General features: G+C 44.5%; 1 protein-coding gene across 2 annotated transcripts in view; it reads right to left on the bottom strand.

Annotated features, from left to right (window-relative positions):
* The window catches only part of Fto (FTO alpha-ketoglutarate dependent dioxygenase), a 351507-nt gene that overhangs the window by 224275 nt on the left and 106634 nt on the right, over positions 1 to 20598 (bottom strand). For both annotated transcript variants that reach the window (XM_021171161.3, XM_021171162.2), the window contains exon 4: positions 1768 to 1911. In XM_021171161.3, coding sequence (XP_021026820.1) covers positions 1768 to 1911 — 144 coding nt within the window. The remainder of the gene's footprint in view (positions 1 to 1767; positions 1912 to 20598) is intronic.

Genomic DNA, 20598 nt, shown 5'->3' on the forward strand with positions numbered 1-20598 from the left:
TTATAAACCACTCAGTTAGCTCTCCTGCCTCCACACTTTGCTTTGTAATCAGAAGAAATCATAGAGGATGTTACTAAATGCACAAAAGAGCGCTGAGCTTTTCCAATGCAAACCAGTGGTGGTTTCATATACAGATAAACAGGAAGGCATTTGAAAACCATCCTGGATCTTCTGGACTCCACATATGCAAATTATTACTACCAACACAGTATCCCAAGAGAAGTCCTTTATTTGGATTCAAGCCAAATTTTTGGGAAAACATGAAAACTTAAGTTATAATCTTTTTAGACAAATGGTATTCAATAACAGGAATAGAGACTTCAGAATAAAAATTTGGATTCTGAAATCGAACTGGGGGATAAAGGGAAGGGATGACCTTAACTCGATGGCATTCCAGAGGTTTCAGCATCCTGAGAGCCAGCTGATAGGACCACAGTTAGAGTGGCCCAGGCGTTCTGGCCTCTGTGCCGCCATATGGATGGCCATCCCCCTCTGAAGGCTGTTTATAGAGTCTGAGGTTGCCTATGTGAAGCAGGTGTGTATGAGATAAAGCAAGATGCAAATGGAAGCAAGACACTGAGCTGAAGCCACAAACTTAGCTTCATGTGGTTATTTCCAACCTACTCTTAAACACCAAGGCAAAAGCCTCAGTCTGGCCTACTGCAGAGTTAGTGCTCCCTCAGTGTTAATGTGATTAGTGTGTCTGTCTGTCTGTCTGTCTGCCTGCCCGCCTGCCTCACTTGTGCCTTCTTCTAATGTGAACAATGTTCATCTCACTAAGGATGTTTTATTTTAATATCCATTATGCTAATCGAATGATAAAAGTTTATGTCTGATATTAGGAGTAATAATGGTATTTTTTCTTTCCTTCTTATTGCTACAAATTGTATTGGCATATATTCACTGTGTACATAACTGGCATTGTATTTATATAAACTGTTGGTCTCTTGTTTAAACAAAGAACAAGATTCAGATGCTAAGATCTCCCAGCAAAGGAAAGTAGTGTGTACTTAACACTCTCTTAGTTTCTCTATATTTATATTTATAAAACACCTGTAGTTGTGCCAGTTAATACTGTTTTTCCAGGCATATAAATATATAAAATCTCCTTCAAAATTGAGCTTATTTCAGTGGTAGAAAAAGTAAGACTTAGAAATAGTTTATGAAATACAGAGTTAGCAATAGATTAAGCAAGGGCCTCGACACCAACATGCAATGAACTGAAGCCTGGGAGCTTATAATATTCTATTTCATACTGCCAAGTTCCAGGCAGCAAAGAATAAGGTTTATTGTTCTCCAACATCTCCCCAGAACCTCACTTGGTACCTGCAATACAGAAACTCTACAGACACCAAACTTTCCAGGAAAATAATTCTTACTAAAAACTGACCTCAGGCCTTGGTTCTTTCTAGCTAAAAAGCCACCAGATCTTAGGTCTTTGCAAACAGACAGGAATGAGATAAACCTGGGCAAGCATGCATGCACGTGTGCAAACTGGAGGTCAACCTTGGCACACCTCCTCCAGTGTTCTTGGTCTTTTGAGATTGACTTCACTGGTTTGAGAGGCTCATCAGCAAGCCCCAGGGAGCCTCCTGCCTCCTCCCCAGTACTAGGAAGACAAGGCACAGAACCATGGGTTCTTTCTGTGGAGCCAGCCCAGAAATTTATGAGTTACATGTTCATGGGGAAAAATCATTACAAATTCAAAGTATTCAAAAGTGTATTTCAAAACCCCACAAATGCCACACCCGAGACTCCCAACATTACCCAGCATGAAATAGCAGTCTCCCTGGTGAAGAGGGATTGTCAATCCTGGCGTCTCAATGTCCCATGAGATCTTAAAACCAACATGCCAAGTATCAGGATCTCTGCCTTCGAAGCTGGACTCGTCCTCACTTTCATCCTCAGAGCCTGTTGAGAGAGGGCAAGTGATCAGCAAAGACAAACTCTATGCACATTCCTGAGATTCCTTAGAAATTACTGGTATCTCAATAAAATATGGATGTTGTGTTAAGTACATCCTTTTGTGTCATAATTTTTAAAAAGACACTTAAGAATATTCTTAGCATAGGTTTATCATTTCCACTTAATAATAACTTAAGTAGGGTGGAAAAAAAAACAGATTCAAAGAATAAAAGATTTTATTCAGTTCCAAGCCCCAAAAGAAAAATTAGAAAAGCTACATTTAGGAGATTTCAAGAAGATATTAATTAGCACAATAACGCAGAGAAAAGTGAAAGGTAAGGAAACCACAGAAGACAGAGGAAACTATGATATGAAAGGATTCTCTCTCAGGGAAACACAGGTCCAAAGAGTCTCAAAGAACTCCCTACTAAACATAACTTACAGGACAGGCCATTTTAGTGGGCACTCCATAGTGCTTAAGAACATAGAAAAAGACAGTCCCAGATTTGTTCTATTAAAATAATATATATCAAAGCATAAAAAGAAAACACCTGTGTGCATAAACTAATTAATTAATTATTAATATTAAATGTCTAATGAGAACATGGAATCTAGGTCCAACATCATACTAAAAGAACCTGGTAAAACTTATTTTTATAACCTGGTAAAACTTATTTTAGAAATATAAGGGTAACTCTACAAAGTAGTTAACATCCAAAGCTTAACATTTAAAACTTAAACCAAGAGGGAGGGAGGGAGGGAGGGAGGGAGCTATCACTCTAGTGACACAAAAGCTGAATGATTAAGTACACTATCCCTCCCTAGAACCTAAAGATAATGGGACTAGATGCTACTTTCTCACCATTATAACACAGGCCTGCCTCAGTCTCAAAGCCAACATTAGAACTGTGACCAAATCTAAGAACTGGAGAAGGGTGCTGTGGAGGTTTGACAGAGAGGGACCCCCTGGGCCCATATATTTGAATGCTCAGTCCTCAGTTGGTGGAACTGTTTGAGTTGTCACTGGGTCTCGGTCTCCCTCCTCCTCCTCTTGCTCCTCCTCTTCTTCCTCCTCCTTCCCCCGCCTCCCCTTCCTGCTCCTACTCCTCCTGTTCCTCCTCCTCTTCTTCCTCCACCTCATGTGGAGGAGATGTAAGCCCCCAGCTACTACTGCAGTGCTATACCTGCCTACCTGCTGCCCGTCTCCCCACCACAATGGTCATGGACTCTAACCCTCTGCAACTGTGAGCCCACAAAGTAAACGCTTTCTTTTATAAGTAGTCTTGGTCATGGTATATCTTTGCAGAAATAGAAAAATAAGTAACACAGAAGCTGAGCAACGTATACACCTCTCATTAGTCTAGCGGGAGCCACCAACACCACGGCATTTGGCTGACAAAGCTCCTGTTTTACAGGCACAGAACTGTGTCTGTTCCCCAGAACTCATATAAAATCGCCCCGTGTAGGCATGGTTAACATGAGCATGCTTGTCTTCTAAATGTGAGCATGCTTGCCATCCCAGTGCCGGGGACAGAAAGACACATGGTCTCTGTGGCTCCATGACTAACCAGTCTAGTCTAACTGGTGAGCTCTAGGCCAATGAGAGGCCCTCCCTCAAAGGAAGTGAGCAATCTTCCCAAGGAGAACCCTCAAGGTTGGATCCTAACCTCCTAGCACATGTGCACATACACACACTCACACACACATACTCACACACATAATTCACTTAAACACAATATAACAAAATGTAATGAAAACATCAGCTCTCCCTTAATTCACCTATAAGTCAAAATGAAGTAATCAAAATGAAGATAAAAAAAATAACACTTAGGTGAGCAGCATTGTTAACTAGCACCCCTTCTTTTCCATAGGGGACACATTTCAAGGATCCCAGTATAAATGGGAAGCCTAGAAAGCATATTCACATATATCCATACCCATAAAGTTTATTTTATAAATTGGTCACAGTAAGAGATTAATAATAACAAATACAGCAACTGCAGTAAGATGGGCTCATAAAAGCTGCAGGGCAGTGGTGGTGCACATCTTTAATCTCAGCACTCAGCAGGCAGAGGCGGGTAGAGCTCTGTGAGTCTGACTGAGGCCAGCCTGGTCTACAGAGTGAGTTCCAGGACAGCCAGGGCTACCCAGAGAAACCCTGTCTGGGGAGGTGTGGGAAGGTATCGGAATATATTCTCTGTTTCTATGGCTATCTTTTGGTATCCCAAAACATTTTTTGGACTTTACCTTTTCATTGAATGCAAACACTTCATGGTTCCTCTTTGGCATCTACAAACCAGCAGCACCAAATGATTAGATATGGGACCACTGTCAAGAATAACAAAGTGTAGCCACAGCAGATCTGATAAGTGCAAGTTACCTTAAGACTAAGGCCTTACTCTGTTCAGCTTGGAGATGCTGAAATGAGGGTGTCTCATCCAGGGCAGGACAGCATGCTACCCAGGAGGCACTGGATATAAAAGATTCTAATTATTTCTAACTTTCTCTTTAATAGTTTCAAACCATAATTCACCAGAGATAGACAAAACTCCAGAAAGTCAAACTACAGACGAGGAGAAATTACTGCATAAAGGTATAAACAAACAAGAACAGCCAAGAGACATTTGTCTTAATACCACCAGTCTCTACAGATCAACAGTTAGATCAATGGGCAATGTTACAAAGGCAGAGCATAAAAAAGGAAAGAAGCCAGGGGATGAAGGTGATCACACACACACACACACACACACACACACACACACACACACACACACACAAGTTCAGAGAGACAAGAGACAACAGTGAAAAGATTTTCAACCTATTACATAAAAGAATGCAAAGTAAACTTAGAATTATTTTACCACCCATCAAATCAGAAGATATTGTTTATGTCTTCACTTTAAAAGTGTTTATGAGGCTTGACACTATTACTGAGGCTATGGAGTTCTCACAAAAAGGGACCTAGCATGACCACACTCCAGAAGACCCAACAAGCAGTTGAAAGAGTCAAAGGCAGATATTTGCACCCAACCGATGGGCAGAAGCAGCTGAGCCCTGTTGTTGAATTAGGGAAAGGCTAAAAAAAGCTGAGGAGGAGGAGGGTGGCCCTGTAGGAGGCCCAGCAATCTCAATTAATCTGGACCCAGGAGATCTCTCAATCACTGGACCACCAAACAGACAGCATACACCAGCTGGTATGAGGCCCCCAACACACACACAGTAGAAGACTGCTGAGTTTGTGTTCACTCAGAGATGATGCACCTAACCCTCAAGAGACTGGAGGCTCCAGGGAGTTTAGAGGTCAGGTGAGGTAGGGGGGAGGGAACATCCACATGGAGACAGGGGGGTAAGGAGGAGGTATGGGATGTGGAGCAGTCGGAGGGTGGATTGGGGGGGGGTAAAATTTGGAGTGTAAAAAATTAATTAATTAATTTTTAAGAAAGTGTTGGTACGAGTGTGGCAACCTGGCTAACCCATACCCTCTGTGGAGGACAGTCTGGCAACATACATTAAAGCTGTGAATGCAGAAGCCTTTGATCCTTGTAAGAATTCTACTGTTAGGCCTGTATACTATCGTCACTACCTGCAGAGTGACAGGGGCTACTGAGCAGGCACTGCAGCCTGTAGCACTGTTTGCTACGGTGTTAACTTGAAAGCCGAAGAACCAGAAATACCTTCAGCGTCCTTTAGCAAGCTACTGCTTGATGCAAGTACAATATGCCCGACAACACCACCCCAGCACATGGCTCTCACCAATACCATGCCTTAGCAGGAACATGGGGCCACCTCATAGATATTTAAAAAGAAAAACAACATCAAAAGAGGAAAACGAAGCGGCTAGAATGTGCATAAAGGTGCGGTGCCTGTGCATTTCTAGTGAAATAACCACAACTCCTTTTCCTGGATCCCAGGCCGCAGGAGAGGCACACAAAGGAGCAGAAGGCGCGCTCTCACGTCCACTGTCTTTTGGGATGGCCCTACATAAAAACACTGCCAACTCACTTAGGAAATACTCATTGAGCAGTTGCTGTATCTTTAGAACTGTGCCAGGCACTTGGGGTAGCTCTGCCTGAAGTCATGAACCCGGCCAGGGTAGAGCTTCTTCTACTGGGGCCATCAGTGCTCAGTACTGGTAATCAGTACGACAGCATTTCAAATTTAAATGCCATCACACTTTAACCCGCTGCTCTACACTCTGGGCAAGGTCTGCATTTTGTTTTCAGACCTCTGGTGACTGGAGACAGAGGCCATGGGAGTACACTTGCACTGGGTGGCTTTCAGTTCCCACAACCCAGTCCTGTGTTAGGTGGTGGGGAAAATGTTAATTTGAAAGGAAAAAGAAAACTCTCAAACATCTATTTGTTTGTTTTTAAAAGAACAAATAGAGCTGGAGAGAAGGTTCAGAGGTTAAGACACTTGCTGCTCTTTTAGAGCACCCAGGTTTAGTGTCCACCAGCCACGCAGTGGCGCACAACTGCCTATTACTCTGCTTCCAGGAGATCTGATGCCATTTTCTTCTGGCCTCCACAGGCTCCTGCAGGCAACACATGTGATGCACAGCATATGTAGACACATATACATATAAATAACATGTTTTTAAGATGAATTTTAAAAAAGAGTATGACATTGCTGCTAAGGTAGAATAAACACTAAAGAGGCTGAGAGACACTTCAATGAGAACTATAAAGGTCAAAACAGAATTCCTAGAGAAAACGGGACTTAAACATAATAGCAATTGGATTGTCAGGGATACTATAGGAACCACTGAAGACAAAATGATGTGAAGTTGGATGTCATCAAGACATACAGAAGAGCACACACATTATTGCTTCAATCGTGTATACATCACCTAACAATCCCAAGGTGCCCAGATTGCAGCCAGTGAGTGTATGCCCATACTGAGTCCCTACATTCGGAATATCTTCTTCTACAGCAACCATGTATAAGAGTTCTAAGCACAGAAAGTAGGGGAAAAAGAATGCAGTAGAGAGAGGTGAAAAGAAAGGAGCTTCCTTTATGACTATTGATCCATATTACCCTGTACTGAGTATAAAGAAAATAGATCAAAAGTCACTCTAGGTCTCTACAGGGAAGAATGCTAGCAAATGGCCTTAAGGTCACACCTGCCTTTCTTCAGTTCTCTAAAACTGAATCTGAAGATCTATTGTCGGCCATATTAGCAGACTCTCGGTTGCGGGAAGTGGGTGCGGCCACATGGGCCAAGATGGCGCTCTGGCCCACTGCCAGGCCCGTGAACCCCACATGTTTACTGCCTTGCCCAAGCATGCGCAGTGAAAAAGCATGCGCATTCCTCGTGATCCTGATCTGTCAGCCTATCTGTGACCGACCTGAGCTCGTGCCTGGAGCGTGTGTGAATTCTGATTGGATGAGGTGAGGTAGAGCTAGATGAGGTCGGTTGGGGCGAGTATAGGAGGGTTGTTGTTGTTGCCCTTGCCTAAGTGGAGAGGTTGCTGTAGGAAAAAGCTGCAAGAAGGGGAAGAAGCTGCAGGGGAAGAGAGCTGCAGGGGAAAGCTGTAAGTAAAGAAGCTGCTGCGTGAACCTGCCTCCTTGGTGTCTGTGTCGTTCTTGTCTCCGCGGGAAGAAAGGACAGTGACACTCGGTCTTTTTCATCTTCGTTCTTCTTCTCAATACATGTTCCCTGTCCCCCAGATAGGGTTTCACGTTTGTGGCCCGGGCTTGCTGCAAAGTCACAGTAATTCTCCTGCCTCTGTCTCCCAAATGCTGTAAATACAGACAGACTCTGCCTTGCCCAGGTGCAGTGCACGTTTTCATGAGCAGCTCTGAGTTAAAAGGAACTTTAAATTAATTTCTCTATGAATACTGCCATGTATAATAACAAGTCCAAAGCCATTTCTTAGGTTAATCTAAAAAAAAAATTTTTTTAATATACCTTTTGAAACAGAAATAATAATTTAAAAGAAAAAAAATTTGCTATGGGGCACAGCTGACTTCCCAATTCTGGCCTTTTGAACTTTTGAGAGGATCTGAAGGAAGCGGTCACTGTGAGCAACTGGAGGGCTAGCCCAGCCCCAGCATGGCACTGCCTGCAGGGAGGATGCATTCTGAGATACTTCTTTTCATGCATAATGCAGGGCTACACTTGAGAACACTGGAATTTGCTAAGGAGAGCCAGTGAACCTGAAAATGGAGAGGTACTCAGGCTCACCTGCGCTGCAGTTTTAAACAAGTCTAGATTTAGTTAGCATCTGATCAAAAGCACTCTGGGAGGGGCTGGAGAGATGGGCCCCTGGTCAAGAGTGTCTGGCTCTTCCAGAAAGCCAGGTTTGATTCCTAGCACCAACATGGCAGCTCCCAACTGTCTGTAATTCCAGTTCTACGGGATCTGATACCCTCTCCTGATCTAGGAGCACCAGGCACACACACACACACGCACACATCCAAGTAGGCAAAACATCCATACACATAAAATAAAATCTATAAACCTTTAAAAACACTATAAAAATCCAAATTTCAACTATTCTTGAACTGCCAGAGCATGCATCTCTGACATGGTTGGAGGTAAGACCTAGCCCGTGCTCTATCAATGGCACAAGACTTCTCTGCTAGCCAGAGCCCGCTGCAGCCACTTCATATCACTCATTTAGGATACCTTCTTCTGGACCCCACATTCTATATGGTTTGCTTTCCAGCTAGGACACAGAGTGACCCTGCCTGCATACCAGGCTCACAGAGAGGTAGAACCCACTCATTGTCACTCATTCCCACATCCACGGCTGCTTTCCCACCACAGCAAGGTGGTCAGGAGACACTGAGACCACAACCCCCACCAACCCCCACAAGAGTTACAATTTGACCATTTATGTAAAGCACTTGCTGGCCTCTTTTATGGACTCCTGATATTGGTGACTTGACAGATATGTCAATAGTGAATACTGACCAAACTGAACCTGAGCAAAATCACGATGACATCATAGGACTAACACCTGGCTGGCTGGCTACCGTTGCGGGTTGCCCTGGTGCTGTTTGTATTTTGATGCTAATTCTGCTCCATCAAGAGGAGTTGCCCCCTTTTCTCTTCCAGTCACAGGTGCTGCGGGAGCTGTGCCAAGTCCAAGAACCACACCACACACAACCAGTCCCTCAAATGGCACAGAAATGGCATCAAGAAACCCCAGTCGCAAAGATACAAATCTCTTAAGGGGGTTGACCCCAAGTTCCTAAGGAACATGCGCTTTGCCAAAAAGCACAAGAAAGGCTTGAAGAAGATGCAGGCCAACAATGCAAAGGCAGTGAGTGCGCACGCAGAGGCCATCAAGGCCCAAGATGCCAAAGGGCCCCAGCCACTGAGGCAAACTCAGCCGTCTGGCTTTCATTGATCACCCCAAGCTTGGAAAGTGCTACATGGCCAAGGGTCAAAGGCTCTGCCAACTAAAAAGCCTAAGGTTCAAACCAAGGCAGGGGCCAAAGCTCCAGCTAAGGCCCAGGCTACAGGCTCCTGTGAAGGCCCCATAGAAAAGGCTCCTGCCAGTGTGAAGACAGATGGACTGCTGTGACACACCTACCCACACACTATTTTCAGATGACCAGTGTCCTGTGCTATTTTTACAAATAAACTCAGGCAAGAAGAAAAAAAAAAAAGAGTAGCTGCCCTGATGAGAGTGGATCAAGTACTCAGGTGATCTCAGGTGAACTTTCTCCCCATTTTAACTAGTTAGATAAAGGCTACAGCCTGGGATTGGGCAGTGGAAGGAAAAGGTGGGGCTAGCAGTATTAGAGCAGGGGAGAGAGGAAAGAGGAGGGGAGATGAGGAGATGGGGGGGAGGGAAGGAGAATGAAAAAAGAAGAGGTGGAAGGAAGATGGAGCAGTAGCAAGTGGCCTGGAGGTAGCAAGGATTTCATAGCTGGGGAATAGAGTAGTGTCCTGGTTATTTCTGCTCAACCTAGGTGTACAGCTTATAAATATTAGAGCTGAGTTGTGTGTCTTTGCACAGGCTTATTGGGGTTGGAGATTTACCACAACAAACCACCTCCAACTTAATAAAGTAGTTAAAGCTATAGCCCTTTATCTCCAGCTCTTTAGCGAGAATCCTGATGTAAGAAAGCATGTGCTTACATCTTTGCTACCCCAAGATTGCCCTTCATATTAACAGCCCTGGCAAACAGCAAAGAGCACACTCACATAGCCATGTGTGCCGCTGAGTGTACACGTTCTGCAGGCTAATGTAACAGGCCTACATTCCCCTCTCATTTTCATCCTGGCACTCCTCCTGTGGCAACAGCCAGGCCCTGAACCATAATCAGAGGTAGCAACAGTTCTCAGTGCTTCCCAGTGTCCTCCTATAACATAGCAGTGCTTCCTCATGTCCCCCCATAACAGAAACTCAGCACCACGGAAATGAGCTCGCTGAGATGATGTTTGGAGAGTTCTTTCCCCCTTGGGCTGTATAGGAAAGAAAGTTGTACGTGTGATACATTTTTTATTGCTTATGTATGGTGTTGCTCACTTTTGAGGGGAAGTCAAATTGTAATTATCTACAGCACCTGCCGTGTATCACTCTTGCCTGGCGCTATTTGAAATGGGAAGAGGCATGGTTCCGACTGCCCTTTCAGCCTCAGTACTCTTGGGAGGATCTTAAGTGCCTCCGTTTGTTCGGCACATGCCAAGGTCCCACGGACCACACTCTTAAAGAAGTAAAAGGATTTAACAGAATTCAGAAGAATAGAAGTTTGAAGGTCAAGGTTCAAATATCCAAAACACCCCAAAATTTCACCACTTTGATTTGTTTTTTTCCTCCCAAAGTAGTTTTGGAGGAAAAATGACTCCATTTAATGATAAATGAAGCCAAATACTTTATGTACATTTTAAAGCTATATGCAACTACACTATTATACAAGAAACAAAGCCAGAATCATCAGTATGATGGTATAGATAACATAACACAAAAATTGCATAATTAATATACACATAATTAATAGTGTATATCAATATGTTCCTTTATATGCAAGTCTACAGTCATCATTATTACAAATTGAAAACTAGGCCCATTTCTTAGCTCTTAGACCCTAGTCCCCCAGTCAACAAGCAAAGACTGTAATGTTTCTATCTGAGTATTACGTTGACAATTGCCTTGAACTCATACCTAGAGGTACCTTCTATTTCAAGTCAAGGATGTTTTGGAGGGAGGAGAAATACTTGGAACTGAACCCAGCGCCTCCTGTATGCTAGGCATTGTGTATGCTAGGCCTTGTGTATGCTACCATTGAGATGCATCATCCATCATCCCAGTGCCACAGTTCATAAGGCAGGAGAAAGTACAAGTTAAAGATGGTGTTCTGGGGAAGGAGACTAACAATATCTAGGACTGTAGGGTCTAGAGTGTGACAGAAGACAAAACTAAAGTGGGGAGCTGGGACAACCCCCATGCCCCGCACCCTCACACCCAAGAAGGATAATGTCATGGTTGTAAGCACACAATCAGTTCTGGGCTGGAAATGTCACATGAACAATATGGACTCCTAAGAGTTGGGGCTGTAAAGGTGGCTGAAGTCCAGGACACAGGGGGCATGTGAAGCATCACTAGGAACCTTCCATGGAAGCAGTGACATCGAAGGCTTCCTCACTGGTCAGACCTGGCTTCCAGAATGATCCCCACAAGATGTCACTTAAGCCTCTGTGTTCAGACTTGGTGTTCATTTTCTAGACAACTTCCCAAAGGAATGCCACAAGGGTAGCATATATGCCAGAGGTGGCAGGCACCATCAGAGAAGGACCATATCCTCTGAGAGGAAGGTTAGCTAAGAGCACGCCTCCAGGCCACATGTTTACAACTCAGCACAGCCCTCCTTGACTCCTTCCCCAGCCACTGAGCAAAGAATGCATGGGCTGAAGAAAGGAAAGACTTCAAAAAGCTTGAACAAGGAAGAAAACCAATCAATCCCAGGTCACAAAAGATAAAAAATCCCCCATTACTTGAGACAAGTCAAATGAAGTCCCTTGACAGAGAGAAACTGTAACATTAATTGTAAGTTTTCTGGGATTTCACGCAAAATACTGAAACTCTTTTTTACAGAGAAACCTAAAGCCCATCAGCATGCTACCTAGTTCTGTCAGCTTTCAGATTAAGGATTTGGGGGGGGGGGGGTTTAAGATAAAAATATTCACATACATAGGAAAACCTCATTACATTATATTACCTTGACTTGGGGTAGGAGTGATATGGGAAAAGTAGAGAAAAACTGCTTTTAGCTTCTTTGGCTTCAAAATGACATTACCTGAATAAAATAGGAAACAAGAACAGAAAGGAGAGACATCTCCACAACACAACAGAGTCTCCAAAGCCAAGCCTGTTAGCAGCAGAGAGTGCAGAGCACTTGACAACCTTAGCAGGTACAGCAAACACTGGGACACTTCCAGGAAGCCTGATGTTCTAAGTAACACAGAAGAGTGGAACCAGATGGGCTGGACAAAACCCAGCATTATTTGTCTATCCAATATGCAGACAGAGACCTACCTTAGTACAAAGACACACTTACCCTTCTGAAAGGACATCTGTACTCTGTAGACCAGGCTGGCCTCCAATGCATAGAAATCCACCTGTCCCTGCCTCTTGACTGCTGAGATTAAAGACGAGTACCACCACCGCCCAGAGCATGTGTTTTACTGATGTAGGTGCTAGATGAATGGGTATATTTTGATTTAAGAGTAATTCATCAAGTTGTGCATTTATGATATTATTGTTGATCCTTTTTCTAACTTGGTAAACTGGAAGTCAATAAAGTCTGAGAGTAGACAAAAATTATTCAGAACTACTGAAAATAAGTAAACAGAAGTCAAGCCTCAACAACCTTCCTAGGAATTCTAAAGAAGAGAACACAGAAGAGTTGAAGGGTCTATAAAATGCAAATATGACAAGTGAAAAAAAAAATCACTGTGAGACCAGAAAAAAGGTGAAAAAACCAGAACTATCAATAGGGATGGAAAATAAAATATATTTGTGTTGTATACTAAAAATAGCATGATTTCTTTTTTTTTTTAAAGATTTATTTATTTATTATATGTAAGTACACTGTAGCTGTCTTCAGACACTCCAGAAGAGGGCGCCAGATCTCATTACGGATGGTTGTGAGCCACCATGTGGTTGCTGGGATTTGAACTCTGGACCTTTGGAAGAGCAGTCGGTTGCTCTTACCCACTGAGCCATCTCACCAGCCCCCAATAGCATGATTTCTATACCTAAAGTAAATACACAATTCAAAGAAGGATGAAAATAATTGAAGACCATTAAAATAAAAAAAAAAATTCCATCCTGGGTCAGGGAGAGGGCTCAGTGAGGACAGGTGCTTGTCATGAAGCCTGACAGCTTTAGTTCCATCTCAGGAGATCATATGAAGAACTCATCCTGCAAGATGCTCTGATCTCCACATAGCCAGCATGCCACATCCACACACAGAGACACACACGCACGCGCGCACACACACACACAGCACTCCACATGTGTGCACACACAGATACACACCCCACACAGAGACACACATGGAGGCACGCAGACATACACAGTGAAGAAACGAATGTAATATTTAAAAATGTAATTACACTCTAATTTTTCTCCACTGTATTTGGAGAACATGTTCCACCAAGGCCAGAAAACAAGAGGGTGTAGGTGAGGTTATGTAAGGAGCCGCCCTCACATTGGCCATTACAAGATGGCGCTGATGGCACTGGCACCTGTGTTCTAAGTAGTAAACAAGCAAGCTGCGCATGTGCCGGAGTAGCTTCCCACCCCATGTGCTCTGCCTTCCCCGTGACAACTCTGGCCGATGGGCTGCAGCCAATCAGGGAGCGACACGTCCGAGGCGGAGGACAGTCCTCCATAAAAGGGACGGGTTTTCGCCATTCAGGGGATTCTCTCTCTCTCTCTGGCTCCCTCTCTGGCTCTCTTCTCCACTGGCTCCTGATGGGGTAAGCAATAAAGCTTGTGCTGCAGAAGATTCCGGTTGCCCTGAGCGTGTTCTTACCAGGGGACACAAAAGCGCGGGCAATAAATGGTGCCGAAGCCCGGGAGCTACTGCATCACGGGGAAGGAGCGGTTAATGAAGTGTTCCTGGAAAACAGACTGTTGAGAAGGATCCGGTGTGGATTCAGAACTCTTCAGCTGGGGAACTGTGGTAATGAAGTGTTCCCGCAAAACAGACTGTTGAGAAGGATCCGGCATGGGTTCAGAACTCTTCAGCTGGGGAACGGAGCAGAACCAGAACTGTGGGGACGGGACGCACGTTACAGCTTTACAAGGTATGTCTGGTCTTGAACTTTCTCTAGTGTTAAAAGCCCTTTTATTTCTTTTCACATGTCAACAAGTGGTTAAGACAGGGTGGAGAATTCTGGACAAAATTCAAGACAGTCTATCAGAAGTAAAGCGGGGAGAGAGAGCAGGAGCAAAGAGGAAACATGGTGCACCAAATAAGTACACAGGCCTTTCCACGGGTCTTGAACCCGAGGAAAAGTTAATGTCAGGGAAGAATACCTGGGGAGAGATTAGAAGGAAAGAGGAGAAAAAACAAAGGAAAAAAGAAAAGTTAATGTCAGGGAAAAATACCTGGGGAGAGATTAGAAGGAAAGAGGAGAAAAGAGATGAGTTTAAAGAGCCAGTTCTTAGTAGCTGTGAATCAGATAAAGAAATTAGCCCTTCTGAGAAAACAGACTTAGAGGAGGGAGCAGCTCGTTATGAGAAAGAAATGCGAGCTTATAGGTCAAGAAAAAAAGCGGCTGGCAAAGGCCAGCTTGCTGCTCAGCCTCAGGGCAGTCGGCTTCAAGGTCATAGTGCACCTCCGCCCTATGCGGAGCCCCCGCCCTGCGTAGTGCATCAGTCCTGCACAGAGAGGCAGTGCGCGGACTCGTTCATTTCAAGAGAGGCACAAAGGAAGATACAACAGGCATTTCCGGTCTTTGAAGGAGCCGAGGGCGGGCGTGTTCATGCTCCAGTAGAGTACAGGCTTGCCGGCATGGCACTAACTCCTGCCGACTGGCAAATGATTGCAAAAGCCGCTCTCCCCAATATGGGCAAATACACGGAATGGAGAGCTCTATGGCAAGAGGCTGCACAAACGCAGGCCCGAGCAAATGCTGCCGCTTTGACTCCAGAGCAGAGAGATTGGACCTTTGACCTGTTAACGGGTCAGGGAGCTTATACCGCTGATCAAACAAATTATCACTGGGGAGCTTATGCCCAAATTTCCTTTAAGGCCTGGAAGGCGCTCTCCCGAACAGGTGAAGCCACTGTACAATTAACAAAGATACAGCGGCTGAATGTCATTGTTCAGAGCCAGATAGGCCCAAAGAAATGGTTAAATGGAAAGATGTTTTAAGTAACAAATGGAAAGGACCGGATCCTATTTTGATAGGATCCAGGGGAGCTGTTTGTGTTTTTCCACAGAATGAAGACAACCCATTTTGGATACCAGAAAGACTCACCCGAAAAATCCAGACTGACCAAGGGAATACTGATGTCCCTCGTCTTGGTGATGTCCAGTGCGATAACAACAAAGGGAGAGCAGCGTTGGGAGATACAGAATTGGACGGCTAAATTTGAACAGACCCTTTGAAAATTGAGACTTGCCCCACGCACTTGGACCTGTCCCTGACCTAAGGACTATCTTTTCAACATTTTCCTTCTTTAAAGAATGGGTGGAGGTGGAATTATTTGGAGCTGTTCTTTGCTGTGGATTGGTGTTGCTTCTCTGATTGGTCTGTAAGCTTAAGGCCCAAACTAGGAGAGACATGGTGGTTATTTCCCAGGCGCCTGCAGCACTAGAACATGGTGCTTCCCCTGATATATGGTTATCTATGCTTAAGCAATAGGTCGCTGGCCACTCAGCTCTTGCACCCCACGAGGCTAGTCTCATTGCACGGGATAGAGTGAGTGTGCTTCAGCAGCCCGAGAGAGTTGCATGGCTAAGCACTGCAGTAGAAGGGCTCTGTGGCATATATGAGCCTATTCTAGGGAGACATGTCATCTTTCAAGAAGGTTGAGTGTCCAAGTGTCCTTCCCCCAGGAAAAACGACACGGGAGCGGACCAAGACTCCTTCAGGTGATGAGCCTGGGAGGAGGTTTTGTGTAAAGCCCCTATTTTGCACACTGGGGATTTGACCTCTATCTCCACTCTCATTAGAATGGGTGGCCTATTGCTCTTAAATAAAAGAAAAGGGGGAGATGTAAGGAGCCGCCCTCACATTGGCCATTACAAGATGGCGCTGATGGCACTGGCACCTGTGTTCTAAGTAGTAAACAAGCAAGCTGCGCATGTGCCGGGGTAGCTTCCCACCCCATGTGCTCTGCCTTCCCCGTGACGACAACTCCGGCCGATGGGCTGCAGCCAATCAGGGAGCTACACGTCCGAGGCGGAGGACAGTCCTCCATAAAAGGGACGGGTTTTCGCCATTCAGGGGATTCTCTCTCTCTCTCTGGCTCCCTCTCTGGCTCTCTTCTCCACTGGCTCCTGATGGGGTAAGCAATAAAGCTTGTGCTGCAGAAGATTCCGGTTGCCCTGAGCGTGTTCTTACCAGGGGACACAAAAGCGCGGGCAATAAGGTTACAGGGGTCAGTGCCATCAGATGCAGAAGGTGGCCAGTCCCAACCAGAGCAGGTCAGATGTTTCTGGAAGACCATTACTCCAAAAATATAAACCTGACAGAAGAGCTGATTCTGACCTTGTTGAAGAGAGAGTCAGACAGGTGGTAGAGAGTGGGTGTGAAATTTAACTGATCTTAAGTACAGAGAAAAACTGTGCAAACAGAAAAGGCAAGCTTCACATTAACACAGGAAATGCTGAACTGTTTCAAAGGTAACTTGAGCACAGATTATGCAATGTGCTGACCCGCATTTTCAGAGGCATGATTACTGGGGAGGCTGGGTACCGGTTTAACCAAAATGACAGCACATCTCAAACAGCAGCGGGGAACTGAGGAGAGTGTGTGTGCAGGTAGAAGGGCAGAAGAGAGAACGAGGAAAACCTTCAGCTTCCAAACCAGGACAACAGCCAATCACATGAAAATAGAGTATGTTAAGGCATCCCTAAACATGCTGGAAAGAAAGAACAGAATGACCACTCCCCTGCCTCCAACCTTGAGTGGAGACACTGCAAGGAGCACAAAATTATAGTTCTCTTTAACAAATGTCTTGTAGGAATATTTGAGAATTCTAAGTTATGTGACTGGAATAATTTAGTAAAAACTGAAAATATCTACCAGGTGCTATATGATCTTACAGCCCTGAGAGGGTTCTGTTCTTAGCAGTATTTTATGAATGAAAAAGAAAAATGGAGGCACTGTGAATTCAGGTAACTTCAGGTAACTTGCCCAAGGTCCCATAACCAATTAGTATAAATTATGTCAATCAAGAGTACAGGCTTAAATCGTCTAATTAGCATCACTGTCAGAGAAATCTTTCCACTCCAACTTGCCCACCTCTCCTTTTCTAACTGCATCAAGACAGCATTAAAAACAAATCCAACATTGGAATAAATAATTAAAAATACTTGATAAATAGCCTGGAACACATAAAGAACTGGAACATGGCTTAATGCTAAATGGTCCCTAAGCTCCAGTGAATGAACTAAACACTTGGTCCCCATTGGTGGTGCTGTTTTACCTTGGAACTCCTAGGAGGTGGAGCCTCCTTGGAGGAAGTAGGAAACTTCCGGGTGGGCTTTGATATTTACAGCCGGGCTTCCCTTCCTGCCTTGGTTCTGCTTTCTGGTTGACTCTGACTCTTGCGGCCTTGCCTTTTTTGCTTGACAACTATGCCCTCAAAAACTGCGAGCCAAGGTAAATCTTTCTCAGATACGAGAAAACTAATCCAATCTGATAGAATTCCAATTAAACATGAGCAGAAGACTGTACAGATATCCCTAGGGATGCCTGAAAGGATAACAGCATAGAAACAATGCTCGATATGACCTGCTTGCCAAGGGAGGGCATAAAACCAGTGCCATTTCCCACACAAAAGAAGGCTACTGTCCGACAACCAGGTCTGGAAGGCAGTGTGCCGGGTGGAAATGTAGAAAACAGAATGGAGTTCTCCAAAAGGAAGCAAACAAGCAACAGAGAATTCTCATTTGATCCAATTCCACCTCTGTGTACACAATAGACACCGAAGAGTAAAAGCACAAACTTAAAACTATCAGAGTAATATTCATAAAACAAAGATGGAAGTGACCTAAATCGTTATCAGTAAGGGACTGATTATAAGCAGAGTGTGACCTAGTATGGTTTCTGTTGTGTGACACACGGTGACCAGACGCAGCTTAGAGGGGAAGGATTTATTTCAGCTTACACTTCCAGGTCAAAGTTCACCACGGAGGAAGTCAGAGCAGGAATTCAAGTAGGAACTAAAGTAGAAAGTGTGGAGAAATGCTGCTTGCTGCCTGACTCACTGTCTGATTTAAGCTTAGTTAAGCTTTCTTATACAGCACAGGACCATCTGTGGATAGGGACTGTGGATAGGATAGGGACTCCCCCACATTCATTATCCATCAACCAAAGTCCCCACGCCCACAGGCCAACATGATCTGATCTAAGCAGACGCTCAATCGAGGGCTCCCCTTTCCAGGCAACTCTAGGTTGTGTCAAGGTGACAATAAAAACTAACCAGGGTCCTGAGCATGGTGGCACACCCTTTATCTTAGCACTCTCTGCAGAAGCAGGAAGGTTTCTATACGTCCAAGGCTCGCCTGACCTGGACAGTACGCTGCAGGCCAGCTAAGGGTCCATGATAAGGAACTGTCTCAAAACAAAACAAAACAAAAAACAAAACAAGAGCCAAAAATGAACCAGGATAGTCCTATACATTATATGTACATATATAGTGTACCTATATAGTATATGCATTACACACACACAGAGAAGTGAATAGTATGCAGACATAAAAAGGAATGGAATTCTGAAAAACTCTGACACACATAGTTATTAAGGAAGTATGTTCAATAAAATAAACGAAAAGGACAAATCTATAATCTTACTTACACAAGCTACCTAGAGCAGTTAGACGTGAGAATGCAGTGTGTCATAGACAAAAGGCAGGAAAGAGACCAGAGTCTGCCCTTAACACATGAGGCTGGGTATTGGCACACACAGCCAGGGGAAGCTTGTCTCCAAAGAGAATGGAACGGAGGAGCCTGCAAGGGGGAGAAAAATCAAGCTGGAACATTTTGTAGAGGCGAATGAGGGGCTTAAGAATGAGAAATGAATACAGTCATAGGGGGACAATGTGCAGGTCTGTGGTCTCTCCTTCCCGGAATTGTTTGCTAAGGCAAGACAATCTCAGCAAACATTCCTTTGTGGCTGACTGATAACAGTTGAACAAGGCCAGCTGTAACCTCATAGGAATTTTGTTTTTACAACTGAGGCACTCTACCAAAATTGATACAGACAGACAGTAGAACAGTGGTTACTGGGGGCTGAAGGAAGAGAGACTCTTGAGTTAGGATGGAGTAATGAAAGAATTCTGTTGATGGACAGCGGCAACTTCAATGCAGTGACTGAATGGTATGGTTTAAATAATTATGTAGCAACCTGCATGCATAATAATTATACCATAACAGAGAAGAAAGTAAAACAGGACTGAACTACTGATACTCAAAAAAATATGGATAAGCCTCAAAATAATTATGCTAAGTGACTTAATTCAGGCCAAAAACATTTTAAAAGACTATATTATACATCATTTCACTGGTGTAAACTTTAGGGAATGACAACTAATAACAGAAAGCAGGCCTTTCAAAGACCTCCCTGTGGAATAAAGAACGCACAGAGAGTTCTACAGTTTAAAGCTTGGGCCTTTTGCTGGAGCAGTTCCCCATCTACTGCCTGACTTAATGGACCGTTCTAGCACTGTGACCTGCCACAAGGCTAGCTCTTCACCTCCCTGCACCGCTCTAATCCCAGTCTACTCCCTTCCAAGTCTCTGGATTCTCTCTGGCTCTCATCTCCCAGCTTCACTCTTTCTCTCTGGATGTCCCGCCTTCATACTTCCTGCCCCAGCTATTGGCCTTAAGCTCTTTATTACAACCAATCAGCAGTGACACAACACCTGATCCATCTCTTAGATTGCCTTAGGCACAGAGGGCTGTCTCACCTTCACGTATCTGAGCAGGTGTGGAAAGACAAGTATTTACAAATATAAAGTTGCTGGTGGACCACAGAAGTGACAATATGGAAATCCTGCCACCATTAAGCTCTCTGCCGGTATGGAATTCACAATTGAAAATACAGGGACATACCTTCACACAATGTGAAGGAGAGTCACCCTAACACTAAAACTGTGGATGTCCACAGACAGCAACAAGGATTCACCAAGGGCACAAACACACTCCTGGAGCCCTGGTATACTAGCTACCTTGACTGTGACAATGACTTCACAAGGGTGTTAGAGCATAACAGTATAAAGAGACTTACTACTGCATGGCATTTAACCTGACTAAAGCTACCGGGAGAGAGACTTCTCCACCCCCACTGCCTCAAGCCTTCTCTTGACCTGGGACTCCCCTGCTGGTCTTTATCACCCCTAGCACTGAAGTCCTGCTACTCTCTCAGGGTGCTGTACTGACACATATCAGCAACTCTACCTGCTCTAAGGTGGCCCACAATTGGGTTACCGTGGTAAACTCTTCCAACTCTTCTTCCTGTTCTCAGTGCTGCCTCCTTTCTACTCAAAATCC

This window comes from Mus caroli, unplaced genomic scaffold (assembly GCF_978045245.1).
Source record: "Mus caroli unplaced genomic scaffold, Mus_caroli_1 scaffold_10, whole genome shotgun sequence".
Taxonomy (NCBI): Eukaryota; Metazoa; Chordata; class Mammalia; order Rodentia; family Muridae; genus Mus; species Mus caroli.